General features: G+C 40.5%; 1 protein-coding gene across 1 annotated transcript in view; it reads right to left on the reverse strand.

Annotated features, from left to right (window-relative positions):
• GPC6 (glypican 6) overlaps positions 1-19,935 on the reverse strand; it is a 1,077,089-nt gene that overhangs the window by 66,059 nt on the left and 991,095 nt on the right. Inside the window, exon 6 of the mRNA XM_021695926.2 lies at positions 17,024-17,167. Within this exon, the coding sequence (XP_021551601.1) occupies positions 17,024-17,167 (144 nt within the window). The remainder of the gene's footprint in view (positions 1-17,023; positions 17,168-19,935) is intronic.

A 19,935-nucleotide genomic window follows, 5' to 3' on the forward strand; every position in this document is an offset into this window, starting at 1 on the left:
GGACCTGGACGTTTCCCAGACTAAGCAGATGACAGCTGCCGAGGGTACGTGAGGTGCAGATTCACCCCTGGGAGCCTCATCCTTCCAGGTAGAGGATGTGAGGGGCCCGGGGTCTGGTGGGTTCTGGGAACAACGTGAGCTCATGTGAAAATTCACAACGTTGAACATGCAGGAAGAACTCAGCGTTTTGCCAAATGTTTTCAGTGGCTTAAATTCAAGCATGACTTTCCCCACACCTCTATTCCTTTGGGATATTCTCGAGGACATTTTATTTAGTTTCTTTACTCTGTCCCTCTCTGACTCCTTTTGGACAATAAAGAAACATGAATCATGCCCGAAAAGACATTAGCCAGATGTTCTGAAGAAGAAATAAAACTCCGAGGGCTCCATTTTCTGTGGGAAGCATCTTGCCGGCCTGAGTTCAACTGGGCTTTTTGGCCCCACAGGCTTCTTTCTTCAGGAGTTCCCATGTGTGATCCAGACCTGCTGATCAGTGTTCAGTGGGGTCACATGTTCCCCACTCACAGAAGCTTGTGACTGTGTCCTAGGAAAGGACCGTGGAGCCACCGGAGTCAAGCCAACCCTCATTTTACAGATGAGTAGAAGTGAGCTCTGCAAGGTCTCAGAGTGATGCTGGGGCAGCAGGGGGACCAGAGCCCTGACTCCCGGAGCAGCACCCCCCCACACCAGGCCACCCCTCTTCTCAACTGAACATGGAGCAGAGCAAGGGGCTGCAGAGAGATCACTTTCGCTTCCCAGAATAAGAAGGTACCAACAAAATGAAGTTGGTAAGTGACAAAGAAGTTCAGAAATATTAACTATGAGGCTGTTTAATTTACATATAAGCTCTTTCTAGAAAGACTACCAGGAGGCTGGGCTGTGCAGCTGGTGGTGTGGGGTCTCTCTTTATATTTGCTTCTGATAAAGAGCAGTGATTCAAGACTGTGGTTCATGTCAGTGACATCCGTGAGACCAACAGCAGGGACAGCCAGATAGTCTTAGTTTGGATTTTTCTCTCTCTGCTGGGAGCTCACAGTGGGGTGAATCCTTCCACACGTGAGCCAAGAAGTCTTTTGTACACATCTAATGGAGGAGTCATTCTTCCAGGAAGTATACATTGGACGCTTTGGTAGTGAGGATGCTGAGGGAAAAGGCAGATCCTCAAGAGTCAGGAAGACAACAGTCCATATAACATATTGAGAGTGTACATCAGAATCACCAGAGCATGTTGAAGAGGCAGATTTTCTGTCCTCTGGCCCTGGGTGTGGCTCATTTGGTGTGTTCTGGCTTGGCTCTCAGCAATTTTTTTTTTTAAATGAGCTTCTGATCTAGGTGATCCTGGTCCCACGTGTTCAGAAATGCTGGTCTGGTGGGCAGAGAGGTCCTTTGAGACTGCAGCAACAGATCTTTCTCTAACTGCTGGCTTTGTGGTCTATCTCCAGGAAGGGCAAAGGGTAACCCTCTGCTGTGTCTCTCCCAACAAAGTCAGGGGGGAGAAATGAGGAAGTGTGTTGGGATGGAGGAGTTAATTTGAAAGTCCCTTGGAGAGCACGGTGGTAGCCCTCCTTCTTCTCACATTTAGAAAACCTCTCTGCTTGCCTCCTTTGTCCTAAAAAAGGAAGGCACTGAAGCTATCTCAGGGAAGGGAGAAATGTGTGAAATGACTTGCACTTAGATTCAATTTTATAAGAAGCAGTGATCACACACCGCTTACTAGGTATCACACATCCTGTTAATAAAGTGAAAAAAAAAATACAAAAAACTTCTCACAAAAGAAAATGACCCAAGCACTTTTGAATCTGTATTTCCAGAAGATGTGGCCACCTAGTGTTACTGTAACAGTGAGAATCTTGGAAAGGATCTGAGGTTACAGTGAAGTATCAGCGTAGCGAGCAGACATTCCTCCCAAGTGCTTGGCATTTTTCGAATGTTTTGCTTTTGTTTTTGCTCTGACTGTAGCAAATTAACCGTGATATGAAAACACCTTTATTTCCCCCCTGTGCTGTGCCTAGAATACCATGAGAAAAGCCATAGCTGTGGGAAACACGGTGGTGGTGGTGGTGGGGGGCGGGCAGTGAATGCAAAGGATGGAGCCAGAGAGCGAGACAGTGGTTTCTCCGGAAGGGGAGAAGAAAGAGGCCCACAAAACAGAAGACTAGAATATCCAGGTGAGATGCTCAGTGATGAATCGTGTCCACGAGATTCCAAAAGGCCCCAGCACTTCTTTGGACACGGAGGGAAAGGCTCCTCACAGCACAGCGAGTAGAACATATTATAGCCATGTAAACAGCAGGCTCCGGCAGACGCAGTGGGTTCTTATTTTTAAAATTAGGCATGGCATCCTACATGTGGAGGAAGAAATGACAACTTCTCCTCTCTGTGCCTTAGTATATGTGCGTCCTGGAGATGTACTGAGAAACTTTGCTGCCTCATGTGGATGTTAGTAGATGCTGAATCACAAATATGATTTTGATGTGAGAGTCCCCGAGAAAGTTATCGTTGATAAAACAACAGTAGGAGCTGGAGGTGGACCCTCCTTCCCCACACATTTCTAGGTGGCATCACAGGAGGAGGGCACGAGTTACTCTGATGTAATAGATTGTCATTCCTCCCAGAATGCTAGTGTTTGAAAGCTGGAAAGGATCTTAGATATTTTCTCCTTACTTTTACCCATCTGCTTTGCTCTCCTCTCCCTGTCATTTTAACTGAAAGAGGAGAGCTGGAGGGACTCACCCAAGGTACTAGTGTTAGAAAATGGCAGCATTTCTGTGAGGAGTCCTCTTGCCAGCTAATCTGAAATCAGCTTGGATGGAAAGGATGGTCAACGTAGTTGTATTGATTGTGACAAGTGTACCACTCTGATGGCCTCACCTCTGCTAGAATGGTCGTCATCAAGAAGAGGAGTGGAGTGTTGTCAGGGATGTGGGGAAGAATGGACCCCACTGCAGGGTGGGTGGGAATGTAAATTGGTTCAGCCCCTGTGGAAAATGGTCTGCAGAACCTCAAAAAATTAAAAATATAACTACTATGTGATCGGCCATCCCACTTCTGTCTATTTATCCAAAGGAAATGCAAGGATGTCAAAAAGATATACTCAGCCCCATGTTTATTGCTACACTATTCCCAACAGCCAAGATATGGAAACAAGCTAAGTGTCTGTCAACAGATGAGTGGATAAAGATGTGGTATTGTACAAATATATGTGCACACACATACACACACACACAGGCACATGCGCACAACGGAATATTATTCAGCCATGAGAAAGAAGGAAATCCTGCCATTTACAGCAACATGGTGGACTCTGAGGGCATTATGTTAAGAAAGACAAGTCAGACAAAGACAAATACTGTATGATCTCACTTCTAAGTGGAATTTCAAAAAGTCAAACTTGTAGAAACAGAGAGTAGAATGGTGGTTATTGGGGGTTGGAAGGCAGGGCAATTGGGGAGATGTTGTTCAAAGGGTACAAACCTACAGTAAAGAAACAAAACCAAGTGCACCACTCCAGTAGGTGGATAGTGCAAGAGTCTGTGTCGGGGCAGGGGGTATATGGGACCTCTCTCTACTTTCCTTTCAAATTTGCTATGAAACCTAAAACTTGTCTGAAAAATAAATCTATATAAAGAGAAAAAAAAGATACACCTTTTTTGTGACAGTGAATTCAACAAATTCAATTTACTTTATTTTTCTTTGTGATTGTAATTTGTGGCTTTTCTTTATTCTAGAATATATATATATATATATACATATATATATATATATATATTCTAGAATATATATATATATATATATAATATATATATATATATCTACAATATATATATTCTAGAATATATATATATATATATATATATTCTATATATGGGCTTACTACAACCAGCATGACATTATTTTGAAAGATGCATTACTGGATGTATCACTTCAATAAATGGAAGTTGAGAAACAAAGAAATATCTCAGCCCTAAGCCAATGGGATTTTCGCACCAGCCCCATCGTCTTTCTGGATTCCAGTGTCTTCATTGGCAAACTGAGAGCATTGGACCAGATGGACTTTAATGTCCCTGCAACCAACCCGAAGGATCCCTGAGTGTAGAGCAAATGTTTTGAATTGTTTTTCCTTGGCAGTGATGGTGAATCCATACTTTGGCTCAGTGCTGTCTCCCTAGGTCCATGTGAGACCCCCTGGAGGAAGGTGGTCCATGTTCATGGTGAGGAAAGAGGCCTTGGCCAGCACTTTTAAGGATCAGGCCTTGGGCTTCATTTGCATCTTGCTCTACTTACCTGAACATGTGGTCTTGTCTTTAGTATAAGAGTTGGCCTGAGCCAGCCCAGAGTCAAACAGGACTTTGGTGTTTCTGGATAAATCACAGTCCTGTTTGCATCACAATGACTCAAAAGGGCTGAAATTGATGACCACAATTCAAGATAATGCAATGATATGGAAGACAAAAGTAGTAAGGATGATAACCAAAAGTCAGTAATCTTGGAGGGACTTTGTACAATACCCACAGGCATTTAAATAATGTGCTGGAAGTCTCTTATTTTAAATCAATAGAGCCATAGCTTTTACTTTCAATCATCAATTCAACCAAATACAATTTACTTGCTTATACTACTATTGTTTAGGAAGATCTTAAAAATGAGGATCTTGAATTCCAAATCCCCATGGTCAGCAGCCTTTGAGAATATATCAGCAATGTAATAGAAAGCAAACTTAGAAGGATAGTCATCCAAACATTCTGTAAACACTTACAATAGTGATCATCCAGACCCACCCATCCCCCAATTTTTTTCTTCCCCTTCCTTTGAGTGAGCAATGCACTCCTCCAGGCTTTATCTGGAATTCTGTGAAGTTGTTCTGGGCGCCCCAAATAGCCTTAAATATCAGAAAAAAAATTTTTTCCTTCATTCTTTCCTTCCTGCCTTCCTTCCCTCCCTTCCTTTTTTTTCCCCCCCCAAACAGAGGATCTTATGAAAGTACTGCGGGCAACAAAAAAGAGGCAAAATAGCAGTAAACCCACAAAAATGCCTGTGTACCTCTTGCTTGACCTTTGATGGCAGCCGAGACATCACAGACACCAAGAGCATGTAGCATCAGGCCCCTGGGAAACAGAAAGCCAGCACTAGAAGTCTCTTCAAGAGAAACATCAGATAGCTGGCTCCTGTTGTTTCAAGCTTTACAAACAAGGTACAGTATGTGAACACCCTTTGTCTATTCTAAAGCACTCCACAAATGCAGACCGTTCTTCTTTGTTGACCCGGGATAGGCTGTCAGGCAGATCCTGCTTCCATTTGGAGCTATGATATATTTCATAAGATAGGCAGGTGGGACAACTTGGTGGACACAAATCCCGGGTAGCAGTAAGAAGCCTGGGTTCTTGTTCTGGCTCCTATGTCACTGCACAAATCTTAAAAACTTTGTGCCTTTGGTTCTCCTTTTATTTTTAGAAGGGGAGAGGTCAAGATGGAAGAAGAAGAGCTGTATGATATCTTCTTCTCCTTCTTGTCATTCTCCATCGTCAAATCTACTCTCCAGGTATTGATCATTTTACAGTTAAATTTTGCTGATGGCTTGTCTCTGTGTTCACCTTCAAGTGAGTTTTTTCAAAAAGGCTATTTCAGATGCTGTTCACCTTCGCATCAGATTCAGCTGCTTAATTTGGGCTTTTCACGTCCTCCCTGAGTACCTCCACCTTGTCTGGCTTGAGTGTTTTCAGCAAAAGCCTTTCCGTGTTGGTCCTCGGTGGTGACGTGAGGCCAAGAGATGTGCACAGTGCTCAGGAATATGTAATGGGAGATGCGGTGCATCCCCCCACTCTGTACTCCATCATTCCTCTGGGTTATTTGCATCCACCATTTAGCTCCATGCTTTCCAAATACTTTTCTAGAACTTGACACTCTTACCAGCTTTCCCAACGTTCAGCCTGGGACTTTTTACTGGAATCTTGCTCTGTGGCCATAGCTTAGAGAGAAAGCTCCAAGGTTTACAGTCTTTGACAACCAAGTGGGAGCCAGCGGAGCTTGCGATTCTCTGCTTGTCCCCAGAGACTAGTCCTAAAGGCTCCCAGAAAGCTTTTGTGGCCTCAGCTCTCCCTGAATGCCGAAGCCTGCAGCCGAACCAGCCACTTTCCATAAAGAACAAGAAACCTACCTACAGCCTGTGTGTTAGAGTCAACCTCACAATGAATAACTGAAATCTTTGAATTTAGATGTTGTTGTTTGTGATAATAACAGCTGTGCTTAATCTAGCAGACAGCAGTGGCACCTCTCTGTGGAAGGGTAAAGTTTAGGGCAAGACATGACGGGAGGGATGAGGAAGACCTGGAAATGAGCGGTCAGATTTTATTCACAATGAGGTGTCTTTGAATTTTAAAAAAGTAGCGATGAATCACAGACATTTATATAAAAGTATCACGCTTCAACTACAATTTGATAAATAACTGTAACAATCTCACTTATGACTACTGGACACAAGAAGTGTATCACAATTAAAAAATAAGCACACACACACACGAGCCTTCTCTGTTATACCATGACCCAAGTTTTCCAAGTCCGCTTCAAAAAATATTCCTAAGGATTCATTTTACTTCTCACCTCCAAACTGTTCATTTTTTTATTTTACTGAAAAATACATAAAGGGCTTTTTGTTTTATTTATCTTGTCAAGAAAGCTTGACAAAAGAGAGGATGAAGCTTTCTTTGCTTGAGCCCTCATCATTAAAATCCTAATGAAATATTTCTTGTTCCTTGAAGACTGTTGTATAAAGAAGATTTGATTTTCCTGAGTAACTGGAAACATCTTCGTGAGGACATGTCTTGCACTAAAGATAGGCTCTGGGTTTTGGATTTTATGTGAGGAGATCAATTAAGGCAGTTTGCTGCCTTTATGTTTTCTTCCCAGAGCTAGTCTAGCTGCTTCATGTTTACCCCTTTTCTCTAGCACTCAAGGAGCTGCAAAGAGCAGGCAAAGGAAATACTAGGCTTTTTCAAGTGCAGAGATGAGGGTTCTTCACTGAAATGAATGCAGGCTGCTGTGGGGGTGTTTTCTTAGGTCAAAATCCCTTAGAATAAAACTTACAAAAGTCATTGTTTCATTACCTCGGTTACACACAAATAATTTATGAATTTATATTGTAATTTTTCTTCCAGCTGAATCAGAGCTCTACGATTTTGCAGATAATTCCATGCAGAAGCCAATGGCACACACATTCCTGAGACTTTCATTGCAATCAATAAGTTAAATGTTGCTGTCAGCCTATGCAATTTCTCTGATTAACCTGTGAAGAGTGTTCTCCTTCATGAATGCTGTTCAGAAATAAACAGATATTGTCAAAGGAGACAAGGGCAGGTTCCAGAACTTGAATTCTTGGTGATCTTAAATGATGATGTATGAAAGAAAGAGAGAGGGAGAACAATTTGATTTGCTCCAACTAGGTTGACCCAGAAAGGAGAAGAGCAGAAAAATTGCTTTGCCTAAGCAAACATGACATCAAGTAAGACAAGAGCAGCATTCACAAAATGCAATATGGAAGCTTTATTTAAAATATATATAGTCTGGATCTGAAAGACACTTAAATGCCGGTAATAAAAAAGTCTTTGCTCATTCTGTTTTTCTGCTGCTATTTTTCTATCCTCATTGGCAACAGCTTCTACCTCCCCCCTGAGATACTGTCCTAAGATTTGGAGTGGGACTCCTTGGCTCTGGTTGAATTATGACTGAATTCAAAGTTCAGATAGGCAAAAAAGCCATCCAACACTAAAAATCAAGCTGACTTCCAAAGAGATGCTGGTTTTCAAGGGCAATATAGACACACTTTTTGTAACAAAGACTTAGAATTCTCTGAGAATTCTAAAAAATTTAAACACAATCTTTACCAGTATCTAGTCTGCATGGAATTATAGCTAGATTTGTCTGGTGTCCCCCAAAGTATTGTGAGCTCTTGATTATGCTCTAACCAGCTATCCTCGGTTCAAATTAGTGCACAATAAATATTTGTTGAACGAATGAAGGATTTTCCTCTTCTTTTTCATGTAAGGTTTGTCTTAGGGTTGGAGAGAGTAATGAGGTCGATTTTTATCAACTTAAAAATCTTGCCTTGGTCATACATATTTGTGGATGACAATATTACGTTCACTCACATGTTTTCACTCTATGTGAGACACAGAGGGACACAGGTCCCCGCCTTCTTGACAGTAGGCTTGGTCATGTGATCCCCTTTGGCCAATGACCTGTGAACCGTGTGCTGTGCCCCTTCTAGGTGGAGACTCCAATAGTTGTCTTTGCCCCATTCTCAGTTCCTCCACTACTGTAACAGGTGAAGCTCCAGATGATGGCTGCGCTGTGACCCTGGGTCCTGGAGTAAGAGTGATGATCATGTGCAGCTGATCCACAGAAAACCCACAAAACATATTTGGCATGAATGAGCAGTAAACTTGTGTTCTTTATGAGCCATTTTGGGGGGTGTTTGTAGGTGCCGTGTTGCCTAGCTCGGCTTATCGGGATCGATAAAGTATTGGCAAAGCTTCCGAAGATATTACCCAAACTCAAATTCCAAAAAATTATTTGTTAACCAGCAATATCATGGTGCTGTTGCAGCTGCTGGTTGTTCATTTACTGTCAACCTGACTTTTTTTTTTTTAATAGATTGGCCAGTCTTTTAGGTGTTAGAAAATATGTACGAAGTCAGAGCCTTTGACGATAATGATCATGAATGAGCTTAAGTAATAAAATTATTGTGTATTGCAGATATCTTTCTACCTTTAACATTTATGAAGTGAAGTCAATTTTCACTCAAACAGGTTTCTTTTCATCTGGTTTTCTCTACAATGTTTATGCCTGAGGTTTATTGCTAGCAGTAAAGAGTGTCCAAATATGTTATGGGAGTAGCCAAATTCCCAGTGCTTTAAAATGTATTCCATAGGCCCCAGAGTCAGTTAAAAGCTGATTGATTATACAGCAAATACATCAAAACTGGTATTTATGAAATACCCCATTTCTTCAGCTCTATCTCTCATAAGCGTGAACATCACATTTGGGAGTTGTGTTGTGGATATCTCAGACAGCTATGAGAAAGAATTACTGCAGGTTTTCCATGACAAAGAGAAGGTTCTTTAAGCTGCTCAATAAGTTAATAAAAGATCTATGTCAACTGATGCCTCTCATGAACACATATTTTAAAAGGTGTGGCTTAAGTAGTTTAGTATGGCTTGTCTATTCAGGCTTTCATATTCAAGTCACCAAAACACTTGTTACATAGCTGAATAAAGGACAAATACACTTTTTTCATCAGACTGGTTCAGAACTGACAAAGTTTCTGTTTAATTTGTTCAAGATGTGGGCAAAAAGTTCTGGCTTAAGAAGGTAGAATGAGGTATGGGATAGCCTATCCCAAAGATGCTACAGATGTTTTAGTGTTTTCCGTTGGCATATTTGGTCAATGATAATTCATTTGTTAATATATCTTCCATGTATTCTTTAGTAGTGTAATCCATCTTAGATTACAAAATCAAACTCCTATTTTCTATATGCTCACACTGTATGGACTCTGTACTAGATATTATTCCCTAGACAGAGTGTGTCTAACAGGTTTGATAAGCTGTGCTTTTTTGCAAGTAGTAACTCTTGCCTTTTTGATGATGCTAGCACTTACAACATGCTATGGTATAGATTGTACGTGGTAGCTAGTTTTACTAAGTGTTATGTAGCAGAGAAGAAGCAGGTACATACATTGTTGATTGACTGATGCATAAAGGATGCATTGATTTGGGGTTAGCTGCAGTCTAGGAATTCTGAAAGAAATTTTCATGTCTTCAGGGGAAAGTAAGCATATCAGCATACCATCAAGCAGATAGAAAATCTGTCTTGCTGTATTTGGTGTCTGAGAGTATAACATTTCATGTTTGTGACATAGTCAGAGGTCAACACAGCTCTAGCTTAAATATTTCTGAAGACAAAGGACAGTTTAACAGAATTGAAAATGGTTTGGTTGGTCAAATCCCCCCCAGAATGATTTTAAGGACCACTTATGCCTAAACGGTGCAAGAGTCCCTCCCCCCCTTTTAAAAGGGGTGGCATACTTTATTTCATCAAGAATCCATGTGATTCTCTGAATGTGTCATAAAGCACAGATGCGGAATGGGCTTCAGCATCTCCCAGGGAGAAACGCGGCCAGTGGGGCGATTCCTCTTCTTTCTCCCCGAGGCACACAGCCCAGTGCAATTGAACACCGCCTAGCCTGAGCTCAAAGAGAGGTCTGCGCTTTTCCAGTTTCACCATCCTTCCACGTTCCTGAAAGAAAAGCTTCTCCAGGATGTAAAACCAGTCCACTGTCCACTGGGTGCGAAGTGAAAAAGCCACACGAGGAGCAGGCATTCCATCCGGGTTCCCAACAGGGCATACCATTGAATTCGCTGTGTGCATCCTCCAAGCCCATGGAACAAGCAGCATATCCTGCAGATAAGCCATCATTTTCTATGTGTGTCCTATGCTACGAAGCGGAAAGAAGCCTGTGTCTGGCGGCTCTCCCAGCTACCAGGCGCTGCTGCTGTTGCCCGAAGGGCAGGAACTGAGACCAAATGAGTTGGATGGTCTGGTTACAATGTTTTGTATTTTCTCCCTGCTTTGAAAGCTCACTGTATTTTGCTGCTGTTATTACCAAGGGTTCATTGAAGATGAAACTGGGGTGTCTCAGTGGGGTTTTGCCGTAAAGAGATAAAGCAGGTTTGGACAAGACTGGGCAGTTCACAATTGGAAGTGGATTGAGCAGTAGGCATTTGTTTGCTGGGGTGAATGTGGCATAATTTATGCTGCGGCAGCAGAGGCTGAAAGCCAGTCTGGCCTTGACCCATTTATCTTTAGAAAACTAATTAAAGTGGAGAATCTGGTTTACTGTTGTTATTGAGGTTTTACTTTTTCCTGCTGCTCCAGCCAAGCAAAGACTGAGGTGTGTGTGTGTGTGTGTGTGTGTGTGTGTGTGTGTGTCTGGGTGGAAGGTAGGAAATATCAGTTTCACTTAAAGACAGTGGCTGAGGCTCTAGATAATAAAACAGTTTCTTAAATACAGCCTGACATCCTTTTGAAATGCAAAATAGTGGATTTAGCCGGATGCAGAATCCTTTGAGGTGACAATGAAATGCCATGGCAATTTACAATGAACAACAGACAGTTTCTCGGAATCCTTACAATCAAGACATCCTAAATCACACCAAAATGGCCCCAAAGAGGCAGAGAAGAACGTTTTTATGACCAGCATTTTACTCTGAAACTGGTATTAACCATCAGGCAGGAACGACACCAGAAAGTGAGCTGCTTTGTCCATTTTGTTTCAGAATAATAAAATAAAGTGCATAACTTGATATTTTGCAAGTTCTTCAATCTATACGTAATAATGTCAGTAATTCTTATTTAGCACCAATGGCGAACCAGTGAATTTCAAAAGTAGCACCGTATTTTTGGCCCAGTTAAGGAAGATTATAGGAGGCCAGCAGGGAAGTCCAGCAGACAACATGGGGGTGGAGGATGATATTATAATTTATATTCCTTCCAATATATTCAAGAAGTCGTTCCTCTTGGGGGAAAGCTACAGGGATCCTGATAACCATAAGATAAGGAGATTGGACTGGCTCAACGGCTGGAAAACCTGGAGATATCAGGAGAATGTTGTTGAGAAACACGGGCACGTACTATCTCAGCTGGAGCTACTCTAACTTTATCAAATGAACCAAACTAATAGAACCCTGATTTGTCCTACCCATGACGTTTGCTCCCCCCATTTCCCATTTAGCATCAGGAGACCCTAAGCCATCTGTCTTTTCTGTTCCTTCTTCAAAGTCTCCTCTTCCAGAGTATTCCTATTCCAGATTTACCTCTTAACTTTCTTTTTTCATTCAAACTGCCCTGGGCTCAGAGAACTGTGATGATGAATGGGAATACGACTCAGGGGACAATTTCCTTTTAAAGAAATGAATTTGAACAGAGGAATTCACTGCCTGAATATAAGGCCAGGCAGACATGGGGCACTATGATGTCATAGGTGTGCTGCATGAATAAATATGTGCCCTTCATGGGAGAGTCATCGTCTCTCCTGGGTCCACAATGATATGCAGGGTTCAGAACCTTATTAAAAGGTATTATCAGTATGGGATGTTAATTTGAAAACCAGATTAGAAAAATTAACTATCTGATTATTATGGTTAATATATAAAGTCAGGTAAGATAACCTGGGTGCGCCGTCCTCAGCCCCAACACAAACCACTTTGTACTAAAAAATATCCAGGCCCTCCCTGAATGCTCTATGAGACATCAATAAATTCAAGAAGGAAGAAAAAAAAGAGTAAACAACCTATACCACAGACTATTTCTTAACCCCCCTAAATTCTCTGTCCTTGCTAATGGAAAAATTAGCTCCTTATGCATGACAGCTGATGCTGGTTCGTTGTTATTATTAGCGAGGTAATTATTCGCTCAGCACAAGAAGAAAAAAGCCAATATATTCTATCAGGGAAGAGCTCATTTTTCAGGCAGACTACACATAGTCTGAACATTGGGATAGAATTTAAATCAGCCACCAAATGAGTTAGTCTAACACAAAGCTTAAATTGAAAACCTTGCCGTTGGGAAAGAATACCAAAATGGCTGTTAACCATAAACACAAAACAGAGAGGAAGCGGCTAACCCTCTCAGTCATGTGCAGTGTTCAACACGCTCTAGACAGTCTGGAAAGGGAACGTGGAGGTAGAATTTCTCGAGAACTCTCTGAAATGACTATATGAAGACAAATGAGGATGAGAGTAAGAAAAAAGAAGACCAAAGCTTACACTATGTTGCATTGTCCTCCACACAATCCTCTGGGAAGCAAGAGGAAAACAAATTTAAAGGAAAAAGAAAGAGAGATTATTCTATACATAATAGCACAGCACAGGTATAACGTTTAGCTTTGCAGGCTGGCATTCCAACCACCCCCACCCCAAACTCCCTCAGAATGACCAGTAGAACATTTAAGAAGCCAGTACGATGTTGAATACTTACTGGAGGTTCATTGGTCTAAATCATCACCAACTTGATGAATTAACTTCCACGTGTTTTTTTTTTTCTTTGAAATCTACTTTTATAAAACACATACCTCTAAGATACACGATTTAAAGTATATTCTGCTCTGATGAGTCCACTGGGGTAAATAACAGACACTCCCTGCCCACTGTGTGCGGGATCTATAACGCATGTTGTGCTCAGTTTTCTGAGCTGTACAACTAATTGTCTTTCACAGATGATAATCTGAAATATCTCTGTATTCTCGGATCTTCAAAATCGAGCTCTTTTCGGTTGATGTATTTTTTATAGTCTGTACTTCCAGGGACATTCCAGTGGAAGTTTCTTTAAAAAAAAAAAAGAACTCATAGTTTCATGTCAAATTGTGTAAGAGAATTCATGAAGTATAAATTTAAGAAAAAAGGAAGAAAAATCAATCGTTTGCAAATAATCACTTCTGGCCTATTTAATTGAAAATCAGTAACAGTAAGCAGGGACAGAGGGCTGCTGGGGTGGGTGTGGGTAGCAGGAAAGACATGTGATCGTGGGGCCAATCTGTTAACCAAAATACCTGATGGCATTTGTATCTTCAACAAACCCTGGCTGCTGGCAGGAAGGACTGTGATAGTCTTTGATGAGTCAGCTTTTCATCAGCAGCTGAATTTATACAAATGTATTCATTCATTATTGGATAATAAAAATAACTTCTGGTAGTATGTCTGAAAGCCACTGACTACCTAAACTGATTTTTATGTCCATATAACTTTAGAGGAACAAAGAGAAAAGCTTCCTAGTGATATAAAAGAATTTACAAGTTCCGTAAACATCTAATAGAGGTTAAATGGTGGAATTGATGTATTTTTAAGAAAGAGTTTTATTTTTAATTATTTTATGTAAGTTCTAGCAGCAGTTGGCCCAGGTTGGGGTTAGGAGATTTACTTCTAAAACTAACCCCATAATTACCAGTTCACATAAAAAATAGCATTACAATAACTGATACAAGAACACTGACCAAAAGATTCCAAAGTTAATTAACACAGGTACTCATTTTAAGTGGTAGTAAGAAGCAACTCCTCCAAGAGCTTTACAGTTATTTTCACTTTGGCAAAAACAGTGGGGTGACTGGGATATTCTTTTGATGCTGTCCTTGAAGCTTTTTCTCTGCTGAAAGACTTAGAGAAATTAAGGGAAGTCTTTTCTAATTATCCTCCTTCTCTGGGACACATGCTTCTTATAAATATTCAGGAAACATTTTTTCAGGAGAAAATTAAAACAGGACTAGGTAACATGAGACTTGTTTATAAACAGTCAAAATAGGCTGTAATATATGGCAGACCCATCAAGAGAGTTCACCAATGCATGCATCTTGGAGATGATTTGGTCTGACTGTTGACATATAAGCTGTCATATAAACAGTCGGGCTAAGGCAACTGCTTTACCTTTCCACTATTCAGAAATACATTGAACCCTCAAAAGGAAGAAAGCCTTGGTCGGGAAGCCAAGGGCTGCAAATGAAGATTCTGATATTAGCCTTGGGTCTAGTTTGTGTTTCTCAAGAATAACCTTGTATAGTTCTTTTTGATGTGGAAACAGCCCCTTGCCCTTAGGGACTGGGGAAGTGACTCCAGGTCAGTTTATGGCTGGCTGTGAATTACAAATCACTAATTCTTACAATTTGGGAATTTAATTCAATAAAACATTAATAAATCTGCCATTCTCTCTTACAGAGCCTGAAGTCACACCATGAGGAAGTTAAGTACTATGTGCTGTCAGAGACATTTTCGAATAAAACTGACTTATTGATTTAAATTCCTATGCACTGAATCTGGCCCTTATGCACCCAGTCTAGTCTTTGGTTTTTACCCATGATCAAATGATTCACCATGACTGATCCTTTTCAGAAAAAATATTGATTAAAATATATTTTGGGGGGTGCATAAAAATAGAAAAGCCTAAATCAGTTTGCTATTTGCCAATACTCTTCAAGACCTTTACATTGGGGGCATTTCGAAGATCATCAGTGAATTTCCTTTCTAAAAGAAGGTTCAAATTCTAATTTCCTTATCTATCAGATATTATACATCATGTGGCAATCTCAAAGCGTTGATGCTTTATTTAGGTTGTGCTAAATTGCATACATACTGCTATCTTGAGAAAAATATTTTTCTTGCTCTACTTCCCCTGTTTGAGTGTGTGTGTGTGTGTGTGTGTTTATTTCTCTTGGGGAGGAGAGAAAACTGTGCTTGTTTCAAAGGGAAAAAACATTAATTAGTAGTCATAGATATCATTATATTGATCCAATTCAGTGCAATTTTAACTAAGTGCATAGTGCACCCAATTGTTTTTAAATTTTACTTTATTGTGGTAAGAACACTTAACATGAGAGCTACCCTCCTAACAGATTTTTAAGTGCATCAAACAGGACTTATCTATAGGCACAATGTTGTACAGCAGATCGCTAGGACTTACTCATCCTGCACCATGCCCCAGTTCTTAAATCAGAATTTGTGAAAATTCCAAAAAGCCTGAATCATTCCAATAACTAAGTTAGAGCCAACTAAAATGGAAAAAAAAATAAAAAAGAGAGAAAGAGAGTGAGAGAGAGAGTGAGAGAACTCAAACCCATACTCACCATTTGTGCTTTGGTGAAAAGGATTTTAACAGACAGAGGAGTTTGCAAAGTAAAAACTCAAACAATGGACTCTCATGATAACCATCATTTCTTTAAAACAATTAGCTAGCGGTTCAGGGGAATCTAACTGGTTGTTTAAAAGAAGAAAGGTGACTATTTTTAAACTCTTCCTGAAACTGGGAACAGAGAATAGACACGACCAAGGTAACATAGAAGGCTGAAGCAATATCTGGATGATTCTTTTTTTGAAACCTACACTGAAGAGGGGTTTTATTTGCTAATAAACAGTAATAGATTTATAACATAATTTAGTGGCTAATGACTCCACTTACCCCTTCACTCTGGCTCTTCGTGGATAGGCCTTTATGTTGTAAGTACATTAGATTTTTATAGACAGAGATGCTGAGATGTACTGAACGCGAAGGCCAAACTCAACCAATTTAATCTTGTGAGTCCTACGCTGCAGAAGGATATTAACTAAAATGATAAAGTAATTTATAACAGTGACTAGTAAAAGTATTTTCATAACCAGAAACCCTTGAGATCTGAGTTTATATGACATAATCAGATATGGTTCAAGTATTTTATGACCTTAAGGTTTTTATCTGTTAATTATACATCAAGATAATTGGCAAGGCAACATTACCAGTGCTAACAATTACAGGTATATAAATTGTTTATAGTGCTATAAATTGCACTGAAAATAATCAGGCAGTATTTCTTTGAAATTATGAGCTTTTCTTTTTTTAAAGCAAAATTTGATTTTTAAAACACACTAAAAAATGGTGTTTACTATGTTTATTCTCCAAGTGGATTGCTTTGCTGGTAGATATCAGTCGGTCCCCTGACACACATTTAAGTGGATCAAAGAGTGACTATTTTTAAGGCTTCCAACTTTTAAAAGACACACAAAAAAGAAAAAAAAAGGTAGTAACGTTGACTTGGGATCTCCTGGCAAGGTCTTTCAAACAGAAAACTTTATACACAAGAGGGCGTAATAAAATTACACTGTATCATAACTGAATAAATAACAGAAGCAGGTGAGTAAGAAATGCGCTATTGTAATTATATCTCTGGAAGATATAGTAACTTAGTCTTCAGATTAATATTTCAGAAGAAATATGAAGTTGAAAATTTGGCCACTGCATGAGTGGATTAACAGGATAAGACGCCTTAAATAATCTAATTCATGACCTAAAAGGAAGATCTCATTATTTTTCAATATTCTAATTAAGACCGGGAGCAGATATAAGGATGAGATGACTTTTACAACCAACTTTTTCGGAGTCCCATCACGCCTCCTGAAGAATAACCTTGGTAACAGAAAGTGCCCACAGTGGCCATCAATCCGAGAGAACTCACCAGCCGGTCCAAGCTCGTGCCTGCAGCAGTTGTGGGTCTCTCCTCAGGATTGTAAGGCCTGAACCGCGTATTAAAATTTTCAGGAGCTGAGCGAGCAGATCGGAGGGCTGGAGCAGGTTTGGGTTGGCCACACCCCTGAAAGACCTGGAAGAAACACTGAAAGGTCAAGAAACTTACACGGTGAGTTTCTTCCTAAGATCCTGGTACAGAAGCATGCCAGGCAATGGCTTTCCCATTTTTCCTGGGACTCCAATCTCCAATAAACTCTAATCTCTAAATTTAAATGACGACTACTACTAATATAACAGGAAGACTGACTAGACAGATGTGGGGTGCATGCCTCACTGCATGCCGACTCTTATTTTCAAACATATATATTCAGTCCTCATTATTTGCAGATTTTGTATTTGCGAATTTGCCTACTCGCTAAAATTACTTTGCAAGCCCCAAATCATTGGTCACGCACTTCTGTGGACGTGGGTTGAGTGGCCCTACATGCATGTTCCCAGCTGAAGCTGAACCAAGTGATGCTCTGCCTTCTTGTTTCCGCTCACATGCTGAAATCAAGTGTCCTTTCTGTGGCCTCTTTAGTGCCCCGTTTTTCACATTCTTGTCCTTTTACTTGGCAATTTCCCTGTTTAAGATGGCCCCCAAGTTCAGGGCTAAAGTGCTATCTGGCGTTCCTGAGCCCAAGGGGCTGTGTGTGATGTGCCTTATGGAGAAAATATGTGTGTTAGATAAACCTTGTTCAGGCAGAAGTTCTGGTGCACTTGGCCCTGAGTTCAATGTTAATGAATCAACAGTATATACTAAATAAAGTTTCTTTAAGAAGAAATACACATAGGTTGCTTATTGGTTGGTTGACAAAAGGTGGCTAAAACTTCCAGGAGCCTAGCCCTGTCTTTCCGGCAGTTCAGTATTTGCTAATTCAGTAATTGCAGCCACTTTATGAAACATAACTACCACAAATAATGAACATCAACTGTATTAAAAATAGGAATTGTAATAGCTACGTCACAGGATGATGTCAGGACTAAATGAACATGACCGAGACCTTTTCATGTACTTGAATTTGGCATTCAGTAAATACCCGTGTGGGATTCCTGTTACCGTGACAAATGTTATTTTGTGTCTAGCATCTAAGGCCAAATAACCTGAGTGGCCCTGCCCTGCGGTGTGAATAAGGAAAACCTGCACTGGAAGAGTTCTTTGAAAACACTCTTTGGAGCAAAGGTGTGGAAATAGGACAAGCCAATGTGGTGTCCCTATAAGGACAGTTCCGTCTAATTTTGTTGTTGACAGCTGTTGATGTCACGGTTAGGTTTGCCATGGTAAACCACACATTTCAGTGTAATGATCTTAGGGATCGAGCAGCCAGCTCTTTTCCAGTGATTCCAACTCAGGGTGCGGTGGGGACACTTCCTCGGCTGTTTTTAGAAGCTTCCTACTCTCTGCTGGTTATCAAGAGATGATACCTTTACTAGAATGACAGAAACTCTAGTGACATTTTCAGGAAGTTTTGATGAAGTTGAACTTGACATTTCTTCCATTTTTCCACAGGAGGTGGTGATTCTACTTCTTAGCTACTTACTTTGGTTAACTTTCTGGGACTATTTGGGTCAGCTAATTCTTAACCTGCGTGTGTGTATGTTTAGAATGCATGCATGCCTTTGGGTTTTGTTATTTGAATCTGCTTTGCTCTAAAATAAGCATTTTTCATCAGGCACGTTGTGAGATTCCACCGAAATACACAGAGAGCTCTCAGAGTGCCATTCCCAATGACAAATTCCATCTCGAGTCACAATTCATTCGGTGTTACCACTCCAGCTCATTTCTCTTTGGTCGTATCCAAAAGTTCTCCTTCAACTCAGCATTTTGCAGAGCAGGAGCATTTTGTCTTGGCGTTCTTCGAGATTGGTCTTAACACACTATTGATTATTCTTCTCTCACACAATTTCTGAAGTTGATGGTGTAAACCAGCGTGATAAAGATAGTGGGCCCTTTTCTCCCTAGTGCCTAAATCACTTCCCAGTGGCAAGGTCATTGCTGATGGAGGGCATTAACATTTCCAAAGCTCCAGGGTTTTGTTGAGTGTGCTATTTTGGATTGCTCCGAATATGACAGCTGACTTTTAGAGAGTGTAAAGCCTAAGGCAAAACAATGCTAATGGCCTTGCTGGGGATTTCTTGAAGCGGGGCACTGAAAGAGTTAACAGACCTTCTTAATTTGCTCTTTGGGAAAAATCTGGCTCACTGGTTTAAATTAAATCAAAGGAACAAGAAATGCCCTGAAAGAATATTAGGACCCCAGGGGAGATACCTCATCATAACAGAAAACCTTACCACTTGTTTGATTTCTTTTCTTTCGAGAGTGTCAATTATACAGAACGGTGAGTTAAGTCAATATAGCTTAGTAGCCTTTTGTTATTTATATCAGGTTTGGATTTTTAAGGTGGCTTCGGTGCAGAAATTGCTGAGAGTATGATCCAAATGGAAGAAAACACTGCCTTGTAATTATGATGGAAACAACACCTCACCTCATAATCAGCTGGAGACCTACAGAAAAATCTGTCATAATATGTCAGGATATGAATCCTGAAGTTCCTTCAACAGGTTCTATTTTACCCTTAGAAAAAAAGGCATGGTCATAAAGAGATCCTTCAGTGTGGAAGTGACATGCCTAGGCATTAAGAGTGGGTTTTCGGAACTTTACAAAACCTGCAGGGAAGAGTTGGGAAGGAGACTGGCACACCCACGCCCTGTCATTGCTTAGGAACGATGAGAAGCCCTTGTCTGATTCTCATTGCAGAGACCGTACCTGAAGCAACATGTATCCGTCATATTACTTAGATGAGTTACAAAGTGAAAATCAATGCATTCAGTTATCATACGTGCAATCTGTTGGTTAGACAA

This window comes from Neomonachus schauinslandi, chromosome 3 (assembly GCF_002201575.2).
Source record: "Neomonachus schauinslandi chromosome 3, ASM220157v2, whole genome shotgun sequence".
Taxonomy (NCBI): Eukaryota; Metazoa; Chordata; class Mammalia; order Carnivora; family Phocidae; genus Neomonachus; species Neomonachus schauinslandi.